The sequence below is a fragment of the Zonotrichia albicollis genome, chromosome 23 (assembly GCF_047830755.1).
Source record: "Zonotrichia albicollis isolate bZonAlb1 chromosome 23, bZonAlb1.hap1, whole genome shotgun sequence".
NCBI classification, from domain to species: domain Eukaryota; kingdom Metazoa; phylum Chordata; class Aves; order Passeriformes; family Passerellidae; genus Zonotrichia; species Zonotrichia albicollis.
The window spans coordinates 7,018,640-7,034,687 of NC_133841.1; the positions used below are offsets into that span (position 1 = coordinate 7,018,640).

A 16,048-nucleotide genomic window follows, 5' to 3' on the forward strand; every position below is an offset into this window, starting at 1 on the left:
CCGTACAGAGGCATTGCGGCCACCCGGGGTGTGGAGAGGGCTGCGTGGGTATCTGCTGCGGGAGCCAGCCATCCCCGAGCGTCTGCAGGGATGCCCTTGCCAGGCTGGGCTTCATTCCCGGACCCCCGGCCCCAGCGATGCGCTGCAGCGGGCGGAGCCCTCCCGGGCTGGGGCCGCGCCCCGCTCTCTCGCCGCCGCTGGGCCGGACCCCGGTCTGCTGACGCAGTGTCTGAGCCCAGCGAGCACGCTTCAGTTTTTTTTTCTTATTTTATTTTGTAACATTTCTCCCCCCCATTCCCTCCCTTTCCCGCTCGCGTCCCTCCTCCTCCTCCTCCTCCTCCTCCTCCTCCTCCTTCTCCCCCTCCCCTCGCCCCGCTCCCCGTCCGCGTTCCCGGCTCGGCAGGAGCGGCAGGAGGGGCCCGAGCGGAGCGGAGCGGGCAGCGCCGGGGATGGGGCGCGGCTCGGCGGGACCGCGGCCCGTCTGCTCCGCGCTGTGCCCCCCCCTCCGCGGCCCCCTCTGCTGCCTCCTCGGGCTCCAGCTGGTGCTCGGCGCTGCGCACCCAGGTGGGACCGAGCTCTCCCTCCCTCCCTCCACTTTCCCGAGTTTTCTTACGGGGGGAAAAGGGGGGGCGAGGAGCCAAACCACGCCGAGGAGCCGGAGCAGGGCTGGGGACGCCTCCCCGGCCGGGCTCCCCCGGGGCGGGGGTGGCGGGACCCCGGCGGCGGCGTGCAGGGCGGGGGGGGGTGTGCCTCGCTCTAACGCGGATCACATCGCTGTGGCCTGTTTCCTCGCGGAATGTTTCATTTGCTTTTACTACGGTTTGTTTTACTCCATCCCTCTCCGGTCGTGGTGCCTTCCGCCGCATTTTGTTTTCTGCAGTTTGGTCGCGCCGTGTTTTCTTCCCGTCCCACCGCGTTTTCACTCCCTTTTATCACTCTTGAGTTTAACTCCCCGCGCCGAGCGGCCAAGCAGCGCCGGCCGAGGCGGCGGAAACGCTTCCGCGGCCGTTGGAGGGGCCAGGGGGGCTCCGGGCCTAGGGCGGCCCCGACCCCTGCGCTCCTCAGCCCCTCGCCGGCCCTTTGTCTCTCGGGGACCGCAGCTCGCCGAGCGGGAGGACGGGAAGGGGCCGAAGGGATTTGTTGGAGCTTGCCGCCCTCTCGCATCCTGACCCACTCCCCTCTCCCGACGTGTTAATCTTATGAAGAGGATTTTCATAAAGTCTTTTTTTGATCGGATCGGGGCCCGAGGGTGTATTTGCAAACCTTTTTTTTCTTCTACTAAGTCTTCACAATAAAGTCAACGGGTTGTATTTTAGCTTTTTTTAACCTTCTGAAGGCACCATGAGCCAGACGCTGGAGGCTCCTCTTCATGGCCCCTGAAATTGCCGTTTGAGACCCTTTTCATCCCAAGACAGTCTAGCCTAGAACTAAAGAACTGCTTTTGGGACTTCCTTGAATTATTTTGGCTCTATTCAGAAAATTTTAAGATTTGAAAAGAGCAAAATTGCCTACTTTTGCCCGAAAAGAACTGTAATCCCTTGGCCTATTTTGTCAGAGCATATTTAGCAAATCCAAAGCCGACTTGGAAGTGGCAACATAGGAACACACTGATCCCCTCTCCCATCTCCCCTTGACCCCCAGGGCTTTCCCCTCTCCCCTCAGTTTCACAGTGTCTGGGATGCCTCACTCAAGGGGCAAACATGGACTCGATGACGGTGGGCAGCAATCCCAGGCAAGCAAGGGGTCGGTTCTGGCATCAGAGGAGAAACTGCTTGGCTGGGAGATGGAGAAAGGAGGAAGCAATGGGAAAGGAGACCCCTCATCCTGGGGCACTTGGAGGAGCGGTCAGGGTTTGCTGCTGTTTGTAGACATCTCAGCTGGACTTCTCACAGCTGAATTCCTGTTAGACCTCCCCATAATTTACTTGAGGGCCGTGAATTCCTCCTTCTGTGGGCTTTTAGGGGGTTACTTCGTTTCAGCAAGGTTTTGCTACCTTTACAGGCTGATTTTGGCTGTTTCATCCCAAAAAAGTCAGTGGGCTCCAAGTCTGGCAGTTATGAGGACAGAGGCACCTCTATCCCGGCCTGGGGCGGGAGCGGTGGCGGCCGAGCCCGTGCTGGGCCTGGGCGAGGAACAAGGCGGCTTTCAGCGGCCGCCAGGGCCACGTCACTCACGCCTCGCTGGTGCTGAGCACCCGCAGCTCTTCCTCCTCCCCAGCCCCACTGTCAGCTGCTCCTGCCCTGCATCAGTCCTGTTTCTGACCTGGTGGGTGAAGGGGGCAGAGGATGGCACCAATGGAGGTGCCACATCCAGGATCCCCCAGCACCAGCCCGGATTGTAGCTTAGAGAGGATCCTTACTGGGAGTTTGAGATCAGGATGGAATAGTGCCAAGAGTTCCTTGTTCACAAGGATGCTTTCAGACAAGCATTGATTCCCCTGGGGAGCTCTTGCTTCTTTGAGAGGTTTGTGCCAAACCCTCACCTCCAGGATAGCCAGAAAGGTGGAGCAGAGCTCTTGGCTGGAGGTTTGGGGCTCCTTGCTGGAATATCCTTCAGTTCACCCATCTGTGCAGCGTTGTGTGGGCACCCACATACATTCTCAGGGAAACTGAGGCAGCAGCTGCCATCCTGCAATGACTGCAGGCAGGACAAGGTCGTTATCTCAATGCCAGGACTTGGTGCTGGATCAACTTCCCACCTATCCAGTGCTCAGTGTAGGTCCTGCCATGTCAGCTGTGGGTTAGAGAGAATGCAAAAGGGACCTGGAAACAATTTACAGCCTGTAGAGCAAACACAGCAGCCTTTACATTAATTTGCCCCCCATTTTCCCCTTTCATAATGGAAATAGCTTGTTGCATGGCAAATGCAGTCCCAAGAAATTATATCTCAATCTTCTTCAGACTGTTTGGGAGCAGGAAAAAGGGTCAGAGCTGGAACCTGGCAGGGCACAAGGGACAGTGGAGACCTCACCTCCCCACCATTTGCAGCCACAGCAGCACTAGGACGTGGCAGCAGGCTTGGGGATGGGGATGACAAGAGTGAAAAGAGATTTAATTTAACCTTCCGTGCAAAACTGTAAACTGTTCGACTGCAAAACTGTCCTCTTCCCCTAAAGCCACCCAGCTGGTGTGGGGACCCCAGGTGGTTTCCCATGGGGAGCTGCTCCTTGACAGCGTGTGCAAAGGCATTTTCAGGCATTGAGGTCTTGGTGATGGTTAAAGCCACGTTGCAGATTTTTCTCTCTGGTTTCATTTTCTCTCTGGCTGGATTTTGCACCTTTCCCTGCAGGCAGAGGCACTCTCTTTAAGTATTACTTCCTTAAGTGTTTTCCAAGGAAACGTTTTGCCCCAAAATCAAAGCAAATGTGTGCTGAGGGTGCTGTCATCCCTCTGTACTAAATAATTTTTTCCAGATGATAAATCCATCACAAGAGGTTCTGGTCCCATTGCCTCAGTGGGTGCTTGGAGCAGGGAGGGGAAGGCTTTGGTGCAGCTCTGCCAGAGGTCCCAGTGCTGCACGATCATCATGCTCTGCTCAGTTTCATGAATGTGGCTGGATCTTGGGTGGGAGGGGGAGTGGTAGCTGCCCTCCCACCCACTCCAGCCCAGCCTAAGCCAGCATTTCCTGATCAGTTGTTTAAGCAATTTGTAAAATTTGTTTCTTCACGTGCAGTGAGGAGCAGGATTTTAATTAATTTGAACTGTGCACAGCTCGCAGAGCATCAACATTTTTCTCATTCCTAAGATTGCTTGGAGCCCAAAAGAGACCCACACAGATGCTCTTGTTCTTAAAGAGCCCATCTGTAATTTCTTAAGGATTAGAAGATGATTAGTGGATTGACTTGCAAATTCCTGGGAGCACTCTTTAGTCTGGGAGCAAAGGTTTGGTTCTTTCATGGGGCACAGAGTATTTTCCAGTATAATTTCCATGGGGAAATTATACTACTGGGGAAGGGGCCTCTGACAGAATTTTGGACACACAGCTGGGTTGATGCTGGAACTCCCAGAAGAAATGGGGATGTCTGTCTTCCTCCACTTCTCCACTGCACTTTTTGATGTCGCAATAGGGAGGCATATGGGGTTTTCCATGTAAAACAGCCTTGTTTGCAGGATGGTGCATAGGTGGAATGGACAGATTGAGCTTTTCCCATTCCTCTGTCTGAATCCCGACACGGCAGCTTGGGGCTCTGTAGTAAAGGCCCCATTACCCCGGTAATGCCTGATCTGGAAGTGCAGGGAATGAGGCAGATAAAGGGCAGCTGGTGGGAAGTTTCATGGTAAAGATAATTTTAATTAAAAATATATATGTATGTGGGACACCAGAGACTGCCCCTGGTAGTGTGAATGTTCTTAGGTTGGTGAATAGGGGTGTCCCTGTCCAGAGACAGTGATACCACTGCTCAGGGAAGTAACATTAGGAGTGGTGCTGGAAAAGCAATAGAGAAGAAATCTATGGATCTTTCATCATTTTGGGGGGAGTTTCTTTAGTAGTTTTGAAATATTTGATAAGTCCTCTGCCAACTGTGCTGGAAGCACCTTGTCTATGAGGACACGTCAGGGCTGCCCTGCGTATCACATCACACCACTGGGTGTCTGGGGTGCTGGTGGCTGAGGGAATGGGGACAGTCAGAGGATCTGGGACCAGAGCAGTGCTCAGGGGTGAGTGACCTGTGTCCTGGGAGAGAGCCTTTGCCTCTCCCACTATGTTCTTGGTGGAATCCATTGCATTCCTCCATCCTGGCTGGAGCCATTCGAAGGATAGTGCTGCCTTCATGTCCCTGCATTCCTTGGGAGTCAGAACCTCTGGGTGAATGCAGCTGCTGCAGGGCTGGAGCCTGGGCCAGGTCTAGGGAGAAATTGGAGAAAATTTCCATCCTTCTGTCCTTTCCTGGGTGCTGAAGGGCAGATTCTCGGGCTCTTGTCTCCCTTGTGGCCATTGCTGTGGTGAGTCCCTTGGGCTGCCAAGGGACAGGCATCCCTTCTGGAATGCATTCATTCATCTGTGACCCAGGCAGGATGTTGGGAGAATGGGCTTCTTAATGTCTGTAGAGAGGCTGAAGTGAGGTATGGGGCCCCTTCCCAAAGCCTTTATGAGACAGCAGGAGTGAGCAGGGTGGTAGGTAGCCGTCAGCATTGCAGCCAAGTAAGGAGCTCATCACGTACAGCTCCTACCGTACAAACAACAGCTTCTCTCTGTCTGCTGGGCCAGCCAAGAGAAGTTTCTCAGCTCCAAGTGGACATCCAGCCTCTCCATACCCTCCATAGCCAGACTATCAGAAACTTCACTTTCTTCTTTGCAGCAAGAGGTCCTTACCTCCCTGAGGTCTGTTTTTAAAACAAAACAACAACCACCCTCTTTTATTCTGAAGCTTGGCTTGGAGCACCCAGAGCTGCTTCTGGCCCCAGCCTAGCCTCAGGGTTGTGCTGTGCTGACTGATGCTGTGGGATGTTGGGCATCATTGCTCATTTGCTGTAAACCTCTAATTTAGATTTAGGAGTGTCAGGGGTGGGGGTTGTGTCTCCTCTCAGCTCAGGAGCAGACAGGACTGGTGCCTTTCTTGAGCCAGACATGTCCTGGGCCTGCCAGAACGGCTGCATTTCCTTCCTTTTTTTTTTTTTTAGTCTGAAGTTCCTCTCTAAGGAGTTGCATGGAGTTACCAATGCCAGAGGCAGCTGGGGGTGAGGTGGAGTCGTGATGTCCCTCCTGCAGGCTGGGAATGCTCTCGTGTCCCATGATCGCTGGCAGCAGGGATGCTCAAGCTCTGCTGTTGGGAGCTCCCATGGGCACAGCTGATGCTTTTATCGCTGTTTTCCATTCCCAACCCATAGAAGGATGCACAGGCTTCTTTCCTTTGGCCAAAAGTTGGTGCTCTTCATGGCAGTGGCTGTGCTTTTTGCTCTTCTCCATACCAAGACTGTAAGCATCAGCCATGCCTGCGCTGATTGCTGGAGCTGGACTTTGCTGGGAACTTCTCTCCAGCAAGGGGATTTTCCTCCAGAGGAATAATTTGTCCAGTAATATGAAATTCAAGATGGAGTTGGGACTTTTCTGTGACCCTGGTGTATCCCTCAGCAGAACTGCCTGGGCATGGTCAGGGGCAGTCCTGGGGTCCTCCCCTCCCAAATGTCACTGGAAGGTGAATTGTTGGGCTGGTCTCTCCCCATTCCAGCAGTTCCTTCTCTTCCTCAGGGCTGTGCAAGCTGGGCCCAGCTGATGCTCTGTCAGGTGAAACTCTCCTGTGTTCCATGAGCAATGATTTTTGGTTCTTTGTGGAGTCCCAAAATGGCTTGGGTTGAAAGGGTCCTTACAGACCCAGGGGCACCTTCCACTACTATGGACTGCTTCAAGCCCCATCCAACCAGGCCTTGGACATTCCCAGGGGTGGGACAGTCACAAATTCTCTGGGCAACCTGTGCCAGGGCCGCTCCATCCTCACAGGGAAGAATTTCTTCCTATCTAACCCTGCCCTCCTCCAGCTTAAAGCCACTGTCCTGTCACTCCAGGCCCTTGTCCAAAGTCCCTGTCCAGCTCTCCTGGAGCCCCAGGCACTGGAAGGAGCTCTGAGGTCTCTGTGGAAACTTCTCCACGCTGAACATCCCCAGCTTTTCCAGCCTGACTCTATTTTTTGGTCATATTTTTCTATGTTTTTTTTTAATGCCAGGGGAATTTTTCTTCTCTGCTGCTGATCTTTCCCCCATACTTGGTGCATCCCCTCCATGTTTATTGTGAATGAGTTCCCAGTTCCCAGTTTTTCACTCATCAGGGCCATGTGGGTTTCAGAGCCACTGCTCACCCTTGGGCTGCAAAAATGGGCTGAAAAGATGGTGGTTTGGAGTAGGTGGCTTGGGGCTGCTATGCCCTGTTTGCTGGCAGGTGAGAAACATTACATGAGGAGGTTCAGGCTGAAACGGGGATTCCTTTCTTCACCTTGCAAGTGAAGGGTGGGTTTCTTGCTGCAGGACGTTACAGGTGAAACCTTTTCCTGGGCTCACACATCCAAATGAAGGTGTTAGCAAGCACAGAGGGCTGCAGCCCCTGAGGGAGCTCATGAGTCTCAGTGGAGCCCTGTTTGCTGGCATGGAGGGCAGCAATGGGCACCTTGTGGGCTTCAAGGCATTGCTGCCTTTACTGGCTGGTTTGGAGCAAATCAAATCCAGCGTGTGTCTGCAGCACAGGAATCTCCGAGGGGAATCCGTCCCTGTGGCTCTGGAGGTGTTCAGCCTCCAGCACAAGCAACTTGGAGCTGTGTTTTTTGGGACATCCCACATAAAGGGGAACCTTGAGTGAGAACAAGGGCAGGGATGAGTTCCAGAGGTTTGCAAGGGGCTCTGGCATCCCACGGTGCCATGATCACCCTCAGCGAGGAGCCAGAGAGGTGGCAGGGGCTGGCAGGGATGTGGTATCAGAGCCTGGCAGCACTGACACGTTGGGGACAGTATTTGCCTTCAGTTGTAACTGAAGCCAGAGCCCTGGAGCTGCTCCAGTCCAGGATAACTGGGGCTGGAGTCCTTTTTTGAATTTGCTCCCTGCTGGTGATAGGAGGGTGACAAATGCAATGGAGCAGGGATGCTCTGGGTGTTGTGAGTGGCTGAGCTGGAATGTGCTGGGTGATGCCAAGGATGCCCATCCATGCTGTGCTGCAGGGCTTTCTCTGTCCACTGTCCTTGTGGCCTCTCTCATCCAGTGCTGCCCACAGTCCCCAAAACAGCTGAAAGTTTGTGCAGTTTTCCATATTTGCTTCAGGATGGTAAAGCCGTTGTGGAAAGGGCTGAGCTGAGTTCCTTCATTTCAGGCTTCTTGCTGGCCAAGAACTTGCTTTTTTGAGTAAGAAAAAGAACCTGGAGCCAGCACAGGGTATAAAAGCTCCCTTGAGGGCTGCCTCAAAAGATGGCAGCTTCTCCATCCCTGCAGTGTTCAGCCACCAGTGCCAAGGCCAATTTCTCCTGTGGTGCTCAGGCATGAGCACCCAGTATTTCCTACGTGGGTGAGGAGAGTGTTTCTGTTGGCAGAGCCAGTGTCCTGCTGTCAGTCCCAGTTCCCCCTGTCCCCACCATCACACTGCCTTGTAGCACCAGCTACTTTCTGTGATCCCACCAGCAGGCTGCAGGCAGCATCCCAGCAGCTGCATGGCTGGAGCAAGGCACCATCCTTGATGGAAGTGTGTGGGATTTTGCTTTGCTTTCACAAGTCCTCCACAGAGGAGGAGGAGGACCAGGATGCGATGGGTTAGAGCTGCTCCAAGCTGGCCCTGCTCAAAAGAGGGAGGATGCAGGAGGGAGGGAGGGACGGAGTGTGCCAATACCAGCCCTGGTTTAATTTTGGTGATTTCAGCCAGATCATGCAGCAGGGTTGTGTTTTCTTTGTCCTGTGCCAGAGGACAGCCCCTCTTTGGGAAGGATCTGCAGGTGTTGATGTGATTTGGTTTGCATAACTGGGCGGTGTTTGGAAAGTTCTGCATGTGTGATTTCAGGTCCACAGGTGGGTACCTAAACCTGAGGAACATCTCTGGAAGGAGTCAGCCATAGCTGTGCCATGGCTACTGAGGGTAGTGCAGGACAGCAGGTCCTGGAAAGGATGGAGACACTCCCAGTCTCTTTGGGATGCTGCTCTGGAGCCACCTCCGGCAAGGATCGGGTTTGCTCTGCAGAATACCAGCTTGGGGAAAGGGATTCATTGATCCAAACTTGCCTCCTCCCACCCAACTAAACATGTATCCTGGGGTCAGAAATGCTGAATGCTCCTTTCAGTGCCCAGGAGCTTATCCAAGCACCACTGCCAATGTCATGGACACCATAGACCCAGTCTATTCCAAATTCCATAGAAATTAGGGAAAGAAAGGTGTATTTTTGATGAAACACCGCTTTGCTGCCTTGTGTTGAGCTCATGCAGGTCATCCCCCAGCTCCTCCCCAGCAGTGCACAGCGAGCAGTTTTGCTGGAAGAGCTGAGGGGGATGCCAGGGCTGATCTGGTGCTGGAGCTTTCCCTTTCCTCCATGGCCCAGCTGACCCTGGGGACACTGTGTGGCCTCTCCTGTCTTCTGTGAGCCAATGGGCTGAGCTGCTTGCGGCATGCAGGGGCTGCCCAAATCCCATAGCCTATAATTTCCTACCTCCAGCTCTTCTCTTTTTAGAGTAAAATGGTATTTTGTGCTTCTCTGGCCCCAGGCCTGCCCCCTCCAGTCTGGATGGCTTCCTTGAATGTGGTGCCACTGCAGGACCACTGGTGAGTGTGGCCCTTGCATGGTGCTGCCAGCCCCAGTGTGGCACTGAGCACCCTGACACCGATTCCTGAGCTGCTCCAGGGCTTTTCCAACCTGGTATTAATTTTTTCTTGAAAGACAGGGCTCACAGATGTCCTGTTGCTGTTGCTGTCTGTGTTGATGCTCATAGCAGAGCAGCTTTTCTTTCTAAGGAGCAAAGCACTGGTGTTTGGCTCCTTGCAGAGGAGCCACTGTGGTATCAGGCCCCAGGGAGGCCTCATCCTTCTCCAGTGGGTCACAGCACTGATGCTGCATCACCCAAACCTGCTTATAGACCCCCACAGCCCTGGTGCTGGAGGGGCTTCACTGCCCTCTCTGTAGGTAGGAAGGGGAAAGCAATGGGCTGGTTGTGGCATGGGTGGTGCTGGCATAGGGAGAAGGTGTTTGGTGGGAGAGGAGTTGGTCTCCCACTGTCCAGGTCGGGATCAGGCCAGTTCCAGCTGGAGAAACACCAGCACCAGCTTAAGGAGCCTGAGCTTCAGCCAGCCAGAATCAGCCCTGTCTAGATTTTTGCTTCTTTTCTCGCTTGCTATGATTTTAAAAATGTTTTCAGTGAAATGAAATGTTTCATTAACATGAAATAAATAAATTAATTAAATAAAATTTAATTTTATTAAATTAATTAAATAGTAAATAAATATTTAAAATTAAATAAAGCCCTGCAAACAAGCTTCACGTTTGTTCATTTGACATAATCAAAAAAATGTCATCTGGGCTGGGGAAGGGGCCTCTGACATAATTTTGGACACAAGCTGGGTCGATGCTGGAACTCCCAGAAGAAATGGAAATGTCTGTCTTCCTCCACTTCTTTTTTCCTCTCATACACAGAACAGAAAAGTTCTGTGAATCAAGATATTTGTTGCTTGAATGTGCAGGAGCTGTCTGTAACAACTGAGCTGGGCCAGGGTGAGGTTGTGGGGAAATAGGAAATGAAAACCTTTTCAGCCCAAAGAATTCATACAATGGCAAAAAACCAAAGCAAACCAAAGCTAAATATAGTGGGGCCTGTGAGTTCACTTGGACTTCTGGTGAATGTTTGTGGCGGAAAAAAAGTTGGTGTTTTATAACAAAGAACAACAAAAGTGCTGCTGTTGATGTGCTGCTTTAGGAGGATTCTTGCTGGGGTGTTGGGATAAGAAGAGACAGTGACAAGCCCTGAGGTGGCTTTTTAGCTTAGAAACATTTATTTAAAGAAATAAAGTGTCTTTTAAACTTGACACATCAGCTGGAGCAGCATGTCCCAGCATAATGTCTGGGATTTACTGGTTTGTGCAGGTTTTGGGATAAAGTCACATGGTGGGGTTCAGGGAATTTTCTTGGGGAATCATGGTTGGCCCGTAGCAGCAGGCAGGACTGTGGGATGTGTGTGGAGTTAGGGTTGATCTCGGCCTGTCTTCCCTCATCGGCTGCACCTCTGTCTGCTGGCAACAATTCCCCTCACTTGGCTTCTGCCTTCCAGTGCGTGGGCTGGGATTCCAAAGAGTCCTGACATGACATTTTGTATTTGCTGGGACTGGGGCTGTTCAGGCATTTTCCTTCACAGGATGGGAGACCTTCCCCAGCAGTTCCTGTTTGCTCCATAGTTTTTAGCAGGTCCCCAGACACACATCACAGCAGTGATGGATGCACTGTTTCCCTGCTCTGTTTTTCTCTGTTTGGGGCAGATGGGTGGTGCCGAAGCCATTGGCTTCTCAGCACGGGCAGCATGGCAATGCCTGGGAATGCTGCAGCCAACTGCTGCCCATGGGAGGTCAGTTTTGAGCAGCTCTAGCAATGCAGTTAGCATGGGTGAGCACTTTGTGCTGGGTCCCATGCCCAGGAGCCACCCTTGGTGATGCCACAGTAGATACAGACACCCACCTGTGTCACTCTGCCCGCAGCCCACCAGCGGAAATAGGCACTGGGGCAAACCCTGAGTCAGTGCTGAAGGGAAGTGGTGGTCCCCAGCATGCCAGGTGCTGTGCCCAGGGATGCATACAAAAACTTGCTTTGCACAGAGCCAGAATATCCTGTCAAGAGTCAGGGCCATGCATGGCACATACTGAATCTCACCCCTCAATGCTTTCACCCTTTCTGTTTGTTCTCTCCCCAGACTCCAAAGTCTTTCTCATCTACAACACGGGCACGCAGGGCTGCCTGGAGACCAAGGACTCGCTGGTGCGACTGGCCAAGGGCTGCAACGCCAGTTCCACAGCCCAGCAGTGGAAATGGGTCTCCCGAAATCGCCTCTTCAATGTGGGGGCCATGCAGTGCCTGGGAGTATCATGGCATGGGACCAATGCCACAGCAGGGCTGCACCTCTTGGCCACCTACGAGTGTGACCGTGAGTCAGTCAACATGCGCTGGAGCTGCCGCGGGCTCGGGGAGCAGCTCTCGCAGCATCTGGGTGCCCGCCTGGGCAATTCCTCCCTGGACAGGGGGGACCAGGTGCATGGCTCACAGTGGAGGACGTACGGCACCGAGGAAGATCTGTGCTCCATGTCCTACTCTGGTAACGCCTCCTTGGTGTTTTCCTGTAACTCAAACCAACCCCAAAATGTGAGCTGAGTCTGTGGTGCTGCAGCAACTGGGTCCTGCCTGGGAAGCTCAGCCCCAGCTTATTGAGGCTGCAGAACCAGGCAGGATCAGGGCGATGGGGAGTGGGAAGCCTCCGGGCACCGCACAGCCCCCCACACTGGGCCAACTTGCACCCCTCACTCCAAATCTCCCTCCAGCCCCCATAGACACATCCTCAGGCAAGGCCTCCTCTTTTCTCTCAGAGATTTACACCATCCAGGGCAACTCCCATGGGAAGCCCTGCACCATCCCCTTCAAGTACGACAACCAGTGGTTTCACGAGTGCACCAGCACAGGACGGGAGGATGGGCACCTCTGGTGTGCCACCACCCAGGACTATGGCAAGGATGAGCGGTGGGGCTTCTGCCCCATAAAGAGTAAGTAGGGGGGCACATCCCATGGAAAAAAGCAAAAACCCCAAATCCCCTCTTAGGGACTTCCAGGCTTCTTGTCTCCCCCTGTAAGCAGTCTGCAGTGCCAGAGCAGCACGTTGTTGGGGTTTATTGGGTTATTGAGGATTTTCTTGTGTCTGTGTTGGGTGCTCACCCTGCTCATCCCCACAGGCAATGACTGTGAGACCTTTTGGGACAAGGACCACCTCACAAACAGCTGCTACCAGTTCAACTTCCAGTCCACCCTGTCATGGCAGGAAGCCTGGAATAGCTGTGAGCAGCAAGGGGCCAACCTGCTGAGCATCACAGAGATCCATGAGCAGACCTACATCAATGGTGAGATTCTGGCAGCCTATCTGTGTACTCCTCATCTGGAGCAGAGCTGATGGCAATGTGGGCATTGCCACTGCCAGTTTGCTCTGCTTGCCCCACGTTTGAGAGGGTGACAAGCTGAGGACTGAGCTGGGCTGGGGGACTGAGTCTGTCCTGCTGGCTGTGTTGGCTCCAGGTCTGTTGACTGGGTACAGCTCTACGCTCTGGATTGGCCTGAATGACCTGGACATCAATGGAGGCTGGCAGTGGTCAGACAACTCACCCCTCAAGTACCTCAACTGGGAGAATGGTGAGACAGAGGAGGTTGTGGTGGTGATGGGGCTTGAGGAACACCCAGTGATCACCAGAGGTGGCTCCATGGCAAGGGAGGTGGCCCAGGCTGCTGCAGGGACAGAGAGCCCCAGGGGCCTGTGTAACAGCCTGGGATCTCTGTGGAGCTGGAGCAGGGACACAGGGTGCTAAGGGGGAATTGGCCCTCTGCAAACACTCGTTGACCCTGTGGATAACGTGGATTGTCATTCGTTGTTTGGCGAGTTGTTGCATCCCTGCTTAGTACTGGAGTGTGGCTGAGGAATGGTTCCCAGCTGCAGACACCCATCCCTCACCCTGGGGTACTCAGAGGGAAGAGGGCCCATTGATCATGCCTGGTGCCATCACCCAAAGGCATTTGGGGGAAAACAGTGATACTCTTGGAGTAGGTTTGAGGACAGGTGGGAGAAGTTCAGGTCTGGTATTTTGACCCCTTGACTGCTGTTGATATTTCCAGGTGAAACAGTGACCCTTTGGGTTCTTGTGCATTGAGGACTATAAATAATCATGGGCACTATAAATAATCCTGGGGTCATGTCTTCGTCATGCAAAATAACAAAATAAAAGGCGTTTTAATGGTGTTGAAGCCGGGAGAGCTGCATTGGTGGCTCTGTCCTGACTCCTCCTTATCCCCAGTAGCCTGTCCCCTCCTTATCCCATTCTCCAGACCAGCCTGACAACCCCAGTGAGGAGAACTGCGGGGTGATTCGCACCGAGTCATCCGGGGGATGGCAGAACCGCGACTGTGGCATCGCCCTCCCCTACGTCTGCAAGAAGAAGCCCAACGCCACGGCTGACCCCTTCCTGGCGGGTGAGCAGGGGGTGACCAGCACTGGGAATGGGCAAGCTCCATAACCCATCTGGTTCTCCCACCCCAGCATGGTCGGGGGATGCTGCCCATATGGGTGCCCCTGGTATCCTCAGCTTGCTGGTGTCCTAAGTGTGCAGAGCAGGGCTTGAGCTCCCTAGATTTAGGAAAAGTCATCCCCAAGGAACATTTCCAAGAAGTGCTTTATGCCATTCCAGGTTGTATGGTAAGGGAGGGATAGAGAGCAGCTTGTCCCCGTGGTCCCCAGGGGAGGGGATGCTCTCTGCTCTGTCCTCATTCTTCTGCAGACAGAAGGAATTTTATTTTGTCCCTGGAACTCTGAAAACACCATTCCCACACCTTGCACTGCCTATTATGTTTTGGCTGTGGCTTTCCCACTGCGGCTTTGGCTTCGCCTGCTGAGCACCCGTAGGACTGTGGTCCTTTCCCTGCCAAGGAGAGGGCTGGATAGCTGGGCAGGAACCCTCAGGCTGCTTTGTGTCCTGCCAGACTCGTGGTCAGAGGTGAAGGTGGACTGTGAGCCCAGCTGGCAGCCCTTCCAGTCCAACTGCTACCGACTGGTAGGAGAGAAGAAGAGCTGGCAGGAGGCGAAGAAGACCTGCCTGCGGAGTGGGGGTGATTTGGTCAGTATCCACACGCTCTCTGAGCTGGAATTTGTCACCAAGGAGATCAAGCAAGGTAAGAGGAGCTTTCTGTGCTAGCAGCCCCTTTCCTGTCTTATGGGGTCCATGGAAAAGTCCCTGGATGTGCTGGAGGCTGCAGAGTTTACTTTGTGCTTGTGCAGGGAGCAGAGGTCCCAGGCTGGGGGGTGCTGTGTTCCTTGGAGGAGCCTATAATCTGGGTGCGTCCTCCATCCAGCAAATGTAAAACCTGTTCCCAGAGCAGGCAGTGCTAAGTCAAAACTACACAGCTGCAGCTGGGAATAGTGCTAGTCCCAGCCAGTTAATGTAGGAAAAGATGGGGAAAAAATCCTGCTGGACTTGCTGGAGGAGGCCAGCAAGGAGGTATAGGAGAGTGGAGGAAGGAGAGGAAATACTGCTGCCCCCATGCTGGGAGCAGACTGGGATGTGCTGGAAAGGAATGGTTGAAAACCAGTAGTTCACTGGACCTGAGCTTGCAGTTCTGGACTTGTACTCCCATACTGCTAGCCCCTCTCTGAAAGCTGCAGGCAAATGTCCCTGTGTTTCCCACTCTGGGGGTCCATGTCCTTGTAATTTCCTACTCCAGGGGTCCATCCTTGCAGGAAGGAGCTGCCTTGCCCTGTCCTGCCCTCTGGTGTCCACTGGCACAAGGAGTTCAGAGCTGAGCCCTGAGTGGGTTTTGGCAGGTGCTGGTGCAGAGACCAGTTCCATCATGAGGGCTGAGGTCATGGGGGGTCTGCACAGGGTCAGCCAGGGGGAGCGAACTTCACTCCCTCCCTTCCTGTCCTGGCAGATGTGGAGGAGCTCTGGATTGGCCTAAATGACCTCAAGCTGCAAATGAACTTTGAGTGGTCAGATGGGACACCTGTGAGGTTCACGTACTGGCACCCCTTTGAGCCTAACAACTTCCGTGACAGCCTGGAGGACTGTGTTACCATCTGGGGACCGGTGAGAGCCCGGAGGGGATGGGGGGTTATCCTGCACCTCTGCAGGGAGCACTGCAGCATGCTCATTACTGAGGAAGGCATTCCTCAGGGAGTGTCTCCAGCTGGGTTTAGCTAGCTCATGTGAGCCATTGGGATGGGAGGAATCTGTCTCATCTTGGTTGGGGATTTGGTGTAGGGGAGTAAAGTCTTTGGACCCAATGTAGGGATGAAGGGACTGGGACATTCCCCAGGCTGTCAGATGGGCTCATTGCCACTTTTTTTACCATCCTGCAGGAGGGGAGGTGGAATGACAGCCCCTGTAACCAGACCCTGCCCTCCATCTGCAAAAAGCCTGGTCGGGTGAGCCAGGAGAAGGAGGAGGATGACCACGGGTGCCGAAAGGTGAGGGGCACATGGGGCAGCAGTAGTTCTGGCTGCTCCATGGTTCTGCATGAAGCTTGAGGCTTCAAGGGGACCTTTCCCTAAAACCATTTAGGAGAGCGCTGATGAGCAGCACCCAGAGCAGCTGGTGTGTGCCTGAGAGCTGCTGAGCTGGAGCACTCTGGGGCTGCTGAGCCCCTCGCTGCCATGGTAGAGGAGTCCATGGGAGGAAATTGGGACACAAAACACATGCGTCTGGGCACATTGTCCAAGACTCTTCCCCATCAGGCAGCCTTGGCTGCCAGCAGGGATGTTCATTTTATCCCCCCTTCCCTCTCTTTGTGCTAAAACACAGGAGCACGTGGGAACCTGGCAGGATGGAGGTGGCTGCCAGCCCTACGCCTTGACAAGATGGCAGGTT

General features: G+C 53.8%; 1 protein-coding gene across 1 annotated transcript in view; it reads left to right on the forward strand.

Annotated features, from left to right (window-relative positions):
• The first annotated feature begins 302 nt into the window (after positions 1-302).
• Positions 303-16,048, forward strand: part of MRC2 (mannose receptor C-type 2) — a 28,834-nt gene continuing 13,088 nt past the window's right edge. Inside the window, exons 1-9 of the mRNA XM_074557422.1 lie at positions 303-564; positions 11,353-11,751; positions 12,020-12,193; positions 12,380-12,544; positions 12,717-12,830; positions 13,518-13,661; positions 14,169-14,357; positions 15,114-15,268; positions 15,541-15,648. Coding sequence (XP_074413523.1) covers positions 450-564; positions 11,353-11,751; positions 12,020-12,193; positions 12,380-12,544; positions 12,717-12,830; positions 13,518-13,661; positions 14,169-14,357; positions 15,114-15,268; positions 15,541-15,648 — 1,563 coding nt within the window. The 5' untranslated portion in view covers positions 303-449. The remainder of the gene's footprint in view (positions 565-11,352; positions 11,752-12,019; positions 12,194-12,379; positions 12,545-12,716; positions 12,831-13,517; positions 13,662-14,168; positions 14,358-15,113; positions 15,269-15,540; positions 15,649-16,048) is intronic.